The 12,750-nt window shown below is 45.3% G+C and overlaps 2 protein-coding genes across 8 annotated transcripts in view; both read left to right on the forward strand.

The window, feature by feature from the left end:
* The window catches only part of TCTE3 (t-complex-associated-testis-expressed 3), a gene marked incomplete at its 5' end in the record, with an annotated part of 6,885 nt that extends 493 nt beyond the window's left edge, over window positions 1-6,392 (forward strand). Inside the window, 2 exons of the mRNA XM_015558343.1 lie at window positions 3,433-3,591; window positions 5,853-6,392. Coding sequence (XP_015413829.1) covers window positions 3,433-3,591; window positions 5,853-5,963 — 270 coding nt within the window. The remainder of the gene's footprint in view (window positions 1-3,432; window positions 3,592-5,852) is intronic.
* Window positions 6,393-11,659: 5,267 nt separating this feature from the next.
* The window catches only part of PHF10 (PHD finger protein 10), a 19,038-nt gene continuing 17,947 nt past the window's right edge, over window positions 11,660-12,750 (forward strand). For all 7 annotated transcript variants that reach the window (XM_015558387.1, XM_006755164.2, XM_015558391.1 and 4 more), the window contains exon 1: window positions 11,660-11,824. In XM_015558387.1, the coding sequence (XP_015413873.1) occupies window positions 11,675-11,824 (150 nt within the window). In that variant the 5' untranslated portion in view covers window positions 11,660-11,674. The remainder of the gene's footprint in view (window positions 11,825-12,750) is intronic.

Here is a 12,750-nt window from a genome sequence, read left to right on the forward strand (position 1 = left end):
ATTAAAAGTTCAAAAAATGTGCAATTTAATCTGGTTCCTAAACCTGAATACACCGAGTACCCACTCATCGAATAATTTATCCCATTTCAAATTGTCCCAGTTTGAATGAGAACTTTTTAAAGGAAAAAAAAAAAAAAAAAAAAAAAAAAAAAAAAAACAACCGGGAACAAACACAATACTTGTATTTGCATGTGGCCCGCGGCCTGTAGTTTGAGGACTCCTGATCTAAGCTTTCGGAATTTGGTAAACTATATTCAGATTTATGGCAGTATAATTACCCTGATTGTTTTTTTTTATAGCACTTAACTTTGAAAATATGAAAGTACTTTGGGTTTGTAGTCAATAATCTTCACATTGATGCTGTTAGATTAAAGGGAACATGCTTCTATTTCATTTAGCTCATAATTATCCATAAACTGTCCCTCTGGTTCCATGTTTCACCCATAATCAGAGGAATGAGTGAAAAAGAACACATTGGATGTGTGTATTTGTGTGAAAAATTGGTTCCTGACTATGCTAAACCATCTTTTAAGTATAGACCATCTGCAGCTTAGGCATCCGTTATTTTCCTCCTTAAACTTAACGGAATATAAAGTTCATTAAAAACAGTTGTTTGAAACTCAAACACATGATCCCAGGCTCATTCAAAAAAGCTTTTCAATTTTACAAAACTAACCCTATAATACTAATATTACTACCGGTATTAATTTTACTAGTTTCGCTGTCTGAAGGCTACATTGTTCAGATGGGAGGAATTCCCTTCGCCATCTTTTCTTGATAAAGGACCAAATTACAACACTTTTTATTATAGGAAATTCACTTGAGGCACCACCTTTTCTGAATCCCTTTTTCATCTTTGGTCTCTAGTTCTGGGCACCAGGCACCAGGAGTTTCTTGATAAGCAGATGCCCTTTGTGGTGTTCCGCCCAACCTCACCCCACTCCTTGTTTTAAAATTACCTCCCCCTCCAATTTACAAAATGCATTCCTTCAGTAACAAATGATGTGAGCTGCCTATTTGGAACAAAGCATAGGTTTAATTTGGTTTGTAGAAATGATTAATAACTCTTTAATTTTTAAATGAATTAGCTTTTATTAATAAAGAAGAATAGTTAGGTGACTCTCCAATTTCTCTTCACTGTATAGATACATCTCTAAACAGAACTAATAATTATCAGATGATATTTTATGAAGATACTAGGGGCCCGGTGCACAAAATTCGTGCGCTGGGTGTGGGGGGGCGGGGAGTGTCCCACAGCCCGGCCTGCCCCCTCTCACATACTGGGAGCCCTCAGGCATTGACTCCCATCACACTCCAATCGCAGGATCGGCCCCTTGCCCAGGCCTGACGCCTCTGACAGAGGCATCAGGCCTGGGCAGGGGACCCTCATTTCCCCCCATCACTGGTTCTGGCCCAGGCATCAGGCCTGCGCAGGGGACTCCCAGCCCCCGCCCAGGCCTGATGCCTCAGCCAGAGGAGTTGACCCTCATCACCCTCCGATCACCAACCACCGGATCAGCCCCTTGACCAGGCCTGAGGTCTCCGGCAGAGGTGTCAGGCCTGGGCAGGGGACCCCCAGCTCCCCGTGGTTGCAGGCTCCACCCCTGCCTAGGCCTAACGCCTCTGGCTGAGGCATCCGGCCCGGGCAGCGGGGACCCGCAGCTGCAGCGGCCCTGCGATCGTGGGCTCCGCTTTAGGCCCAGGCAAGGGACCCCTAGCTCCCGGGACTGCTAGCTTCGACCGTGCCCAGCTCCCATCGCTGGCTCCACCCCTACTTCCTGCTATCACTGGCCAGGGCGGCAAAGGTGCCTGATTCTCCGATCATGGCTGGGGGGTACGGCAAAGGCGGCCCTGGGGCCGCCTTTGCCCTGCCCCCCAGCTCTTAGCTCCCCCCTGGGTTTCCGATCACTGTCAGTGGCAGGGGGCTTCTTCCTGCTTTCCCTTTCGCCTCCCTGCATTGTGCCTACATATGCAAATTAACCGCCATCTTTGTTGTCAGTTAACTGCCATCTGAGTTGGCAGTTAATTTGCATATAGCCCTGATTAGCCAATGAAAAGGGTAGCGTCGTACGCCAATTACCATCTTTCTCTTTTATTAGTGTAGATAATGGCTTCAGGAAATAAAGCAACTCAACTCAATTTTACTACAATAAAATAACTATTGATTATCTTCTTTACTGATCTAAACACTAATAAGCAAGCATTTGTGATGTGAGAGTATACATTGTGGTGTGTCTCTCACTCAGTTCTACCACATAGACTGAGTTCACATTTATTGAATATAGGAGGATTTCAAATCATATTTAATTTGATAATTTATAGAGTTTCATTGGGCTTGATGGGGCCTAGAACAGCTTATTGGGGACGTAAGTGAATGGCTGGGGTCATGAAGAGGTCAGGGATTTCCCTGGAGTTCAGGCAACACTGAATGTAGTTCTAGACACAGAAATAGTATATATTGATGGAGCTTGTGGGTATTTTTCTATTGGGAGTGCCTATTTATTTAAAAGAGAGCCCTTAGGTAGAGAAAACCTGGGATATGTTAGGCAGGTTCAGAAAAGGGAGCGGTTGTTGCTAAGTGTCCAAAAGGTACAGCCACAGCCAAGTACCTGAGGGAAATCAATGCTTCTAAACCCCATTTTAGACCCAGAGCATTCTAGAAGGGAACCAGAACAAACAAGAAGAGCTAGTTCTTTGGTTTTACTAGTGCATGCCTGTATGTTTAGCGAGGAGTCCATTTGTTGTCACTCAGAGCCCAGAACATTGGTTACTGTATCTTTGGTCCCAATCAGCCAGTCAGAGGCATATGCTGTCTGCTCCCAAGGTGGTCCAGGCCTGCTTACGGCTGGGAGGGAAGTGTAGGGCTCCAGGGCCCACACCTGCCCCCTCCCCCACCGCTGGACGCTAATTCACTAACAAGCAGGGTGAGAAGCCTGACTTCCTTGGCCATGGGAAAAAATCCACCGAGTGGGAAGCATGGGGAGAGGTTGGGAAGAAGTGGGCTTTCACCAGAGGAGATGAGGAAGAGGGAGACAGGAAAGGCCCGGTGCAGCTCTGGACCAGGTCGCCCTGCTGCAGGGAATCCCAAATCTGAGCTTTTGCAAGGATGTGCACTTTAAGAAGTTGGTTTCCCTACCAAAGAATTCCCAGAAGCTTTTCTTTAAACACCCCCGCCCCCCCGTGTCTCCCCAATTGTCTGATAACAGTAATCTAACACGGAAACCTTCACCTCAACCAAGAGTAATGGAACAGAATCAAAAAACCAAAATAAGTTTTCTTCAAAATTGTGATTGAAATAAATTGGTAAGCATGACATGTAGTTAATATTTGGTTTAAAAGTTATATGTATTATTTAGACATGTTTTTTACTTTAATTTTTATTTAGAAAATATTTAGTTTGAAAATTAAGGTATACTTTTTAATTTTTTAAAGGAAACTCTTAAAGATGTCAAATATGATGATAAACTCTTCTCTCACTTGTCGCTTGAATTAGCAGACATCATATTGTCAGCAGTCAAAGACTTTGGATACCACCGTTATAAATTGATTATAAAGGTATTATTTATTCAAAAGACTGGCCAGGCAATAAATGTAAGTACCCCTTTATCAGTTAGAACTGCAGGGTCCATCCTCTGTAGTGACTGGGTGTCTCTCACTCAGCCCTGTGATGGCTCCAGGGCATGTCAGGCCCGGGTGCCTGGGAATGAAAGAATAATTGTGTTAAATTTATGTTTTTTCACTGAAATTATTTGAAAAGTACTTAGAAATGACAATTAAATTGTATAGATAGCCTGTTTCTTAATCATCCTATTTTGACAATTAATGTCATTTACTAACCAGTAAATTTATTTTAGGCATTAATGGGTGTTAGTGAAGAAATTAGAGAATTATAAGGAATGACTGATTCTTGACTACTTTTTACTCTAGTCAAGAAAATAAAGCAACACAGCTTAGAGTTTGAGAAAAAAAATAATGTAGATAGTGTAACAGCCTAGGTTTGGGAGTCAGATTGGGTTGGATATGAATCCTGGCAGAAATACTGATGATAATAAACTCTTTATGATGATAAAGAGTTTTTTATGGTAGTTTTTTTTACCTATAAAATCAGGATAATAAAGTTTAATTGCTGGAGTAATTGTGAGGACTAAGTGAGACTAACTGCATTCAAGTCCTTAATATTTTCTCCAGCACAGAGTCCTCAATAAACAGCAAGATTATCATTATTTACAAACTAGAGGCCAGGTGCACGGATTCGTGCACTGGTGGGCTCCCTCAGCCTGGCCTGCACCCTCTCGCAATCTGAGACCCCTCGGGATTTCGAATAGCTGGTTTCTGCCCAGTCCCCACAGGCCTGATCCAAACAGGAGGGAGCCTAATCCTGTGCATTGAGCATCTGTCCCCTGGAGGTCAGTGTGCCTCATAGCAACTGGCGGACGTCGTTTGGTTGTTCAGTCGTTTGTTCGCTTAGACTTTTATAAATATAGATAAAAATGCAACCCCACTAGGCCAGTGGTTCTCAACCTTCTGGCCCTTTAATACAGTTCCTCATGTTGTGACCCAACCATAAAATTATTTTCGTTGCTACTTCATAACTGTAACGTTGCTACTGTTATGAATCATCATGTAAATATCTGATATGCAGGATGGTCTTAGGCGACCCCTGTGAAAGGGTTGTTCGACCGCCAGAGGGGTCGCGACCCACAGGTTGAGAACCGCGGTAGATGGTCATCAGTGCTCAGTGAAGAAAATTAAGGCGGGAGGTGCGCTAGAGTGACAGTGACTCAGTGGGATTGTCTGGAGACAGGGAAGGCCCCTAGGGGATGTCTTAATGACAGGAAAAAGCCAGCTGTGCCAAAGGTCAGGGAGAACTGCAGGCAGAGAAAACGTGGCAGAGATGCCCAGGCAGGCTGAACTCAGTGTGCTTCCGGAATCCTCTGTGGCTGTGGGATGTTCAGGGAGCGTCTCCTCACAACGTTCCTAGAAGGCAAGAGCAGAAGACCTCTTAAGGCCTGGCTTGGAAGTTGCACAATGTCACATTCTTTTGCTCAAAGCAAGTCCCAATGACAACTGATATACAAGGGGAAATAGACTCAACCTCTTGATGGGAGAAGCAGAAAGGACCTGTGGCCATTTTAGAGGCACTGCAGAAAATTAGGCTGTATCAGACCACACGTGGCTTTGTAAGCAAAGCACCGGAGTTAGCATTTCTCCCACAGCCACGTGTATAATCAGTGCCATTTCTTCATTTTGAGACAAGGTCCTAACAAATTTTCAGTAGGAAATCTCTTAAGGGCGGGAAGGTTAATTCCTCAAGATGGATTACAACACAGCAGAGTAGCACCGTACACTGAGCTACTAGAGCAGTGGTTCTCAACCTTCCTAATGCCACGACCCTTTAATACAGCTCCTTGTGTTGTGTTATGGTTATGGAAAATAACCATAAAATTATTTTCGTTGCTACTTCATAACTGTAACTTTGCTACTGTAAACAATATGTAATTATGTATGTGTTTTCCGATGGTCTTAGGCGACCCCTGTGAAAGGGTTGTTTGACCCCCAAAGGGGTCGCGACCCACAGGTTGAGAACTGCTGTACTATGCCCAGACCACAGAGGGCCTCCTGGTCCTTCCCGGACATCCTGCTAGGACGGGTGTCTGCTTCAGACGACAGCTGTGGTGAGAGAAGTGGGGCCCGGGAGCCTTCACTGTCAGTCTCCCCAGGAAAGGGACAAAGTTGTGTTAAATGTGTAACTGTTTAGCAAACCGACGTGTCTTTAAAGAAATCGAGCTTGTGTAGGTGTTAAAATTACTTAACATGTTCAATCTAAAGTTAATTTTTTAAAATGTCTCCAGGTTGCCAGCCGATGGATCTGGGATGTTGCTTGGGACAGCTGGGTTGCAGCTAAACATGAAACAGAAACTTACGTGGCATTGGCCTTGGTATATGCTCTTTACTGTGAATAACTTGTCACATGTCCTGAACGATGTTTACCTCTCAACTCCTCACATACATGAAGTTTATAGATTTGTAAACCTCAGTAGTATTGATTAGCCATATTTTTATCTCCAGTTGGAGCATTTAATTGCATTAACAACAAACAAGTAAAAAGTTGGATTTTTCTTAACTTCATACTTGTACTTACCATATTTATTAACACTGTTACCTCAAAATATAAAATATAGGAATATATGAATGCTTATAGTAGATTATAATATGGGAATATTATCATTCTTCTTAGGTTTAAGAAAATTATAATTAACTATAGGAAATTTTGACACAACCTTGTAAAGTATCAAATTAAGAAAATGTTAAGGTAAATTTTGGAAACCTTCTAAAGGCAGATGTATTTTGAATGGTATTTTAATGCACTATATGCATTCTTTTGAAGGGAATTACCAAGTTTTTTTTTTAATATATTTTATTGATTTTTTACAGAGAGGAAGGGAGAGAGATAGAGAGTTAGAAACATCGATGAGAGAGAAACATCAAACAGCTGCCTCTTGCACATCTCCTACTGGGGATGTGCCCGCAACCCAGGTACATGCCCTTGACCGGAATCGAACCTGGGACCTTTCAGTCCGCAGGCCGACGCTCTACCCACTGAGCCAAACCGGTTTCGGTGGGAATTACCAAGTTTTAAAGAAAAATGTTGATATATTTCATACTTCCCTAACGAATGACTCCTTCTCCAATTAGAATGCTTACAAATGTGTGGTCTTTCTCTTTGTTAGTCAGGAGAGGCAGAGCTGGCCAGGCATAGGGTATTTGAGTTGACTGCCCTGTAGCTATACTTGTATGTAATTGGGTTAGGCTCTTTTTAGATGCCAGAACCAAAAACCTAATATAACTGTGTTTTTAAAAAATACGTTTTTATTGATTTTTTTTTTTTTAGAGAGAGAGGAGGGGAGGGGGATAAAGAGATAGAAACATCGATGAGACAGAAACATCATTGATCACCTGCATGCCTCCTGCATGCATCCTACTGGGCATGGAGCCTGCAACCCTGGGCATGTTCCCTGCCTGGGATTCAAACCAGTGACCGCCTGATTCCTGGGTCAATGCTCAACCACTGAGCCACACTGTCTGGGCTAATATAATTGTTTTTTTTAAACAAGAGGAAACTTATATTTCCCAGGCATTTGATCAGGATCCGTGTTCTGTCTGTCTTTGTACTCTCCCCGCAGACTTCTATGTGCATTTGTTTGAGCTGATAGAATGTAATCAGGTTCCCATAACTAGACGACACAACTCACTAGCTAGGGCTGAGGCTGGAGCCCATCGTCCCTGATGCACATGGCCATGTGAAAAGAGAGGCTCTCACTGAACATTGGAGCTCTTGGAGCGAGGAAATAAGGGATGGGCTCGGGGGAGGCAACTGATCATGTCTGAGACAGTTCGTGCACTTTCATAGTCACATAGTCACATGCCGCTCACAATGCCGTGATGGCTGTCCTGTCCCGTATAATAAAAGGCTAATGTGCAAACTGTTCCCTTGACCGGGAGTTCAACCAGGAGTTTGACCTGGTGACGGGGCCGGCCCACCAACCGCGCCCACCACCCCCCCCTGGCCCAATCAGCCTCAATTGGGGTGGGCCAGGCAGACCCCACCCATGCACAAATGTGTGCACCAGGCCTCTAGTTAGATTATAATAGAGCCAGACACTTCCTGTCACCCAGTGACATGGTAGCAATTGCAACATTGCAGTGCAGCACATCTCAGCTGCCCACAGCATCCAGTGCAGGGACATGCTGCACAAGCTTGTGGTCAGGAGCAGCAGGCTGTTGCACGTAGCCCAGGTGTGCAGTAGGCCATGCCATCTGCACATTTTTTTGTGTACAACAATAAAATCGCCGAGTGACCCATTTCTCAGAACAAAACCCCGGTCCTTAAGCACCACATGACTGCACAGGCAGGCCTTGGAGATACTGCAGGTTTGGTTCCTGACCACCACAATAAAGCAGATACTGCAATAAAGCGAGTCATGTGAGTTTTTATTTCCAAGTGCACATAAAAGTTATATTTACACTATACTGTAGTCTGTTAAGTGTGCAATAATATTGTTTTAAAAAAACCCAATGTACTTACTTAAATAATACTTTATTGCTAAAAAGATGCTGACCATGATCTGAGCCTTCAGCAAGTTGTAATCATTTGCTGGTAGGTCTTGCATTGGTGTTGATGAAACCACAGTATCTACAAAGCACAGTCAAGCAGAGTGACTAAAAGTGAGTATGCCTGTAATCAGAACTTGAAACACCATGTCAGACTTAACGGACAGTAGAAAGACCCATTAGCTGAGGAACCTGTAAACAGGAAGACAGAACAGCAAAGGGGCTTTCTTTTTACGTTGTATTACAATGACGGATCGTCCAGGACTCACAGTTCCGTACCACACCGCTTAGACATGATCGCTGTAGCCCAAGGAATCTGCAGAACGGGAGCTCTCAGGTGCTAACTCGCCACAGAGAAAACTGGAAATAACAAACCCATGACATAGTCCATGTTCAGCAGTGTGCCTTCCTGATGAACTTGCCGGGATCAATTAGTTGTAAAATATACTGCCTGGTATTTGAGCTGACCGCCTTGTAGCTATAACTGTATCTAAAATGAGAATTACCCTTGTTCCTAAGGGTAGTGCTGTATGTGAATTGTGGGTAATATACCATCAAGAACTTGTGCCCAGCCCTTAGCATAGCCTTGGAGCATACTAAGTCCTATGTTACCTATAACCATTCAGTTTAACATGTCAGAGTTACTTTAGCTCTGCTCTTTCTCTCGCCCTTCTCCCAAGCCCATATATTTACATGTTAAATTCTGTAGATTCTGTATTTTTGAAGTGACTCAAAATTAGTCACTATGAAACATCCCTAACCTGACTCACTGCGTCTCAGGCTCCTTTCAGAACTCCTCCCTATTCCCATGTCTCCAGGTGTATTTTGAGTTGTTTTCTGGACATTTCCCTGAGGAGAGTCCCACTGCAGCGTCTCAAGTGAAAGCTGTTTTTTTTCTCTCAGATCCTGATGCCTCAGAGCCAAGAGGCAGGGTAGGCAGGCCCAGCTCCTGGACATGTCTGCTGTCTGGACGTACAGTGCTCTACCTCTGGGTCACGGCAGCCTGCAGTTCTGGCTTGTTCCTTCTCATTGCTGAAGACCTGAGCTCCGATCACAGCTTCCTCTCCACTCAGCTCCTGGCATCCTTTGTGATGTCAGAATCCATGCAGGTAATCATCCAGGCCGTCTCGCTGTGCAGTTCTGATGTGTACAAATTCTAGTTACCATAGTATCAGCCCAGTATCAGCCGCCCCAAACGACTCGGTTCAGATTTCAGCTGCCATAGTATATTGGCTGTGAGTAATTTCGGAAAGAACAAACTCCACGTTAGCTCCTCAGTCCACATGCCACTGTGTGAGCAGCAGATGGCGTCAGGTCCTGTTTTCAGTCTGTCAGTCTGTCAGTCAGGGCCACTGCACATCTTCGCTCAGCTCTTCACCTGCAGCCACTTGCTTTCCGCCTGTTACAAGGATGGGTTGTGCTTCCTCCCATCAGAGGCTGCTTGCCTTCTGGCCTTCTCAAGGGCTGCCTTCCAGCAGCCATCACCTCTTTTCCAGCATCACGATTTCTGAGTCATTCTTGGCAGCATGCAAACAGGCTCTAGACCAGCCGTGGGCAAACTACGGCCCGAGGGCCGGACCGTTTGAAATAATTAAAACTAAAAAAAAAAAAGACCCTTTTATGTAATGATGTTTACTTTGAATTTATATTAGTTCACACAAACACTCCATCCATGCTTTTGTTCCGGCCTCCGGTCCAGTTTAAGGACCCATTGTGGCCCTCGAGTCAAAAAGTTGGCCCACCCCTGCTAGATTCTCCTATCTTCAAAACAGCCATCCAGCCGACCTCTTTCTTTCTTGCTCTTTCCAAGCAAGCTTCTGTCCCTACTTGGATCCAATTCCTAGCAGCCTATTTCTTCTTGACTTCAGCCTAGCTTCTAAAACTGCTACTACATGGAAACATCCTGAAACAATTAAGATTGCTAATTGCCCTCAAATGCTGAATAAAATGGACATTTATCTGTCCTCATCTAACTCACCTTCTCAGCTGATGCAGTTGGCCAGGCCCTCTTTCTGAAACACGACAGTGCTTGACACTTAGGTCCCTTCCTTCTCCTCTATCTCCATGAGTATCTCTGGCCTCTGGTCTCGGGCCTTCTCCTCACCTGTGTCTGCATCGTCTATGGTAAGTGGGCTCATAGTTGTGTGGCCTTTTCTCTTCAACACTGTATTGTTAGTGCCCAACTCAGGCCTAACTTAGTAAATAGTAAGGCAGTATATTCCTGTCACCTAACATAGTCCTTAGTTCATAGTTGATTTCCATAAAATATTTGTGAAGCCATTGAATGGGCATTATTATTCCAATCCTACAAGCGAGGAAATGGAGGGCCTGAGTTAAATAACTTACCCAGGTCGCACAACTAGTGAGTGGCACGCTGGTTTTCAAATTAAAATCTTAACTTTACACCATACTGCCTCTCTGTGTAGCTTATCCCTGACTCCTAGAAGCTTCTTTCATTTATCCTATTCCCAAGCCAAACTGGAATGATTGATGTAGCTGAATATGTCTCCTGTTTTCCCACTTCTAAGTCTTTTTGGGCTTGAAATCTTATTTCCGCTTCTAGTCGTACCTTTATCTGTAGCTGTCCTACTAATCTTTTACTTTTCAAATTCCATATCAACCTTAAACATCTTAATTCTAGTTGTAAGTAAATTTTCTTCCACCTAAACTGCCTTTACGTATAATTGTATATTTATATTCTTTCAGCATTGAAAATGCCTATGGGCTGGGATTGCAATCTACATAGTGACTCCGTAACATTCTACCTGAAAGGCCGAATCAGTGTTTGTTGACTTGGAATGAAGAGTTTTAAATGTGTATTTGACTAGGCAGGGGTCCTCAAACTATGGCCCGCGTGCCACATGCAAATACAAATACTGTATTTGTTCCCATTTTGTTTTTTTACTTCAAAATAAGATCTGTGCAGTGTGCATAGGAATTGGTTCATAGTTTTTTTTATACTATAGTCCGGCCCTCCAACGGTCTGAGGGACAGTGAACTGGCCCCTGTTTAAAAAGTTTGAGGACCCCTGGACTAGAGGCATTTCCCAAGGGAGAAGAGTAGAACCAAAAACCTGAATATATAAAAATATTTATGGACATAACATCAAACACTCTCTCTCCCTCTCTCTGTACTAGTATATATATTAAATTCTATCCAGAAGCTCTGACTGAGGGCTTTGATCATTTAAGAGAATTTGGGGAAAAGATTTTGTTGCTTCTTGGCGGATTTAGGTCTGTTTTCTTCACTGGGTTTGTCGATGCTGAGAAGACACCTATTAAGGGCTCCTGGTGGCTAATTGGGCTCAAATTAAAAAAACACACAAGAGATTAGCAGCCTTTTCTGCACAGGCAATTCTCCTGCAAGCCAGGCATCAGAGAGACACCTGCACCCAACTGCTGCCTGCACTGTGGCCTGTGCCTGAGCTGGCCCTTAGGCAGAAGTTCCTGCTTCAACCAATAGGACTGAGGCTCTCCTCACCCAATCGGAGCTCCCCATCTACATCTCTGCCCTCCCCCGTCAGCATCTTCACAAAGCAACTTTATTCTGACCAATCAGGACAATGCCTTTTGGACCAATCAAACTTCGGATTTGGAGCAGTCATTTGCATGAGAACAGACCAATGAGGGGCCAGGGGCAGAGACTAGTTTACAGAAGGCCGCTCCCCTCGGGCTGGCGGAAGGCTGTTGTGCGTGGAGAGGAAGCAGCGGAGGTGAGACCACTGACCCCATCACAGAGCCGGCGCCAGGGGCCTCCCCACACCCCTGCCCCTTCACACTGTGCCCTCCCGTGATGGAGCTGACACGCTGTGGAGCTGAGCCACGCCCTGCAGGTCATAACCGAGCTGCTGGCGCTGCATTCCGTCTCCTCCTTCCTGCACCCCACACTGGGGGTTCCTGTCGGTGTGGAATTGGCACCGACTGTCAGGATCTCGATGGGGAAACGAGCTGGTCTGACCGAGAAAGCCAGGTCTAATCTAGTTGCAGTTTGAGTCTGAAGTTGCTGGTGGTGCCGGATCTGATGATGCCACTGGGAAGTGGAAGCAGACCGTTTGCATTTATCGTTTTCTGTTTCCAAACTTTCGTCTGCCGAGTGCAAGACAAAATAATGAGTGAAAGGGGAGCCACATTGAACCCTAACTCCAGGCACATTCTCTGTGGTCCCCGGGCAAGTCACACACATTCTAACGTGGAGGGTGTGCGGCTTCCGACACCCTGGTCGTTTGATCCCGGCTGAAGGCCCTGCTGAAGCGCTCGAGGTTCGTGTTTTTACAGGGAAGGCCCGGAAGAGGCCGAGTGACGCCTGAGAGGCTGGGTTAATTCAGTCCCAATCCAGCGGCTCCCGGTCCCTTGGCCCCTTGCAGGGCCTGCCTTGTGCTCGGGAGCCCAGCGCGATGACCTTCAATGGCCTGAGGTTAAGGCTTCTCCACTTTAGACGAGAAAGAGGTGCGATGACGGGCCGAGGCGAGGAAGCCCGGCCGGAATCCGAACGTCCTGTGGCCTCTGCGGGTCCCGTCTGACGGGCAGGAGGAAGCGCCTGCAGCCCTTGGAGCTGCCGTCCGTCCTGCCCCGGGCCGTCGTGGCTCCGGTCCTGACGCTGCTGCACGGACAGCTGCCTGGCAGCGACCTTCTCCATCCG

Source organism: Myotis davidii, unplaced genomic scaffold (genome assembly GCF_000327345.1).
Source record: "Myotis davidii unplaced genomic scaffold, ASM32734v1 scaffold592, whole genome shotgun sequence".
NCBI lineage: Eukaryota > Metazoa > Chordata > Mammalia > Chiroptera > Vespertilionidae > Myotis > Myotis davidii.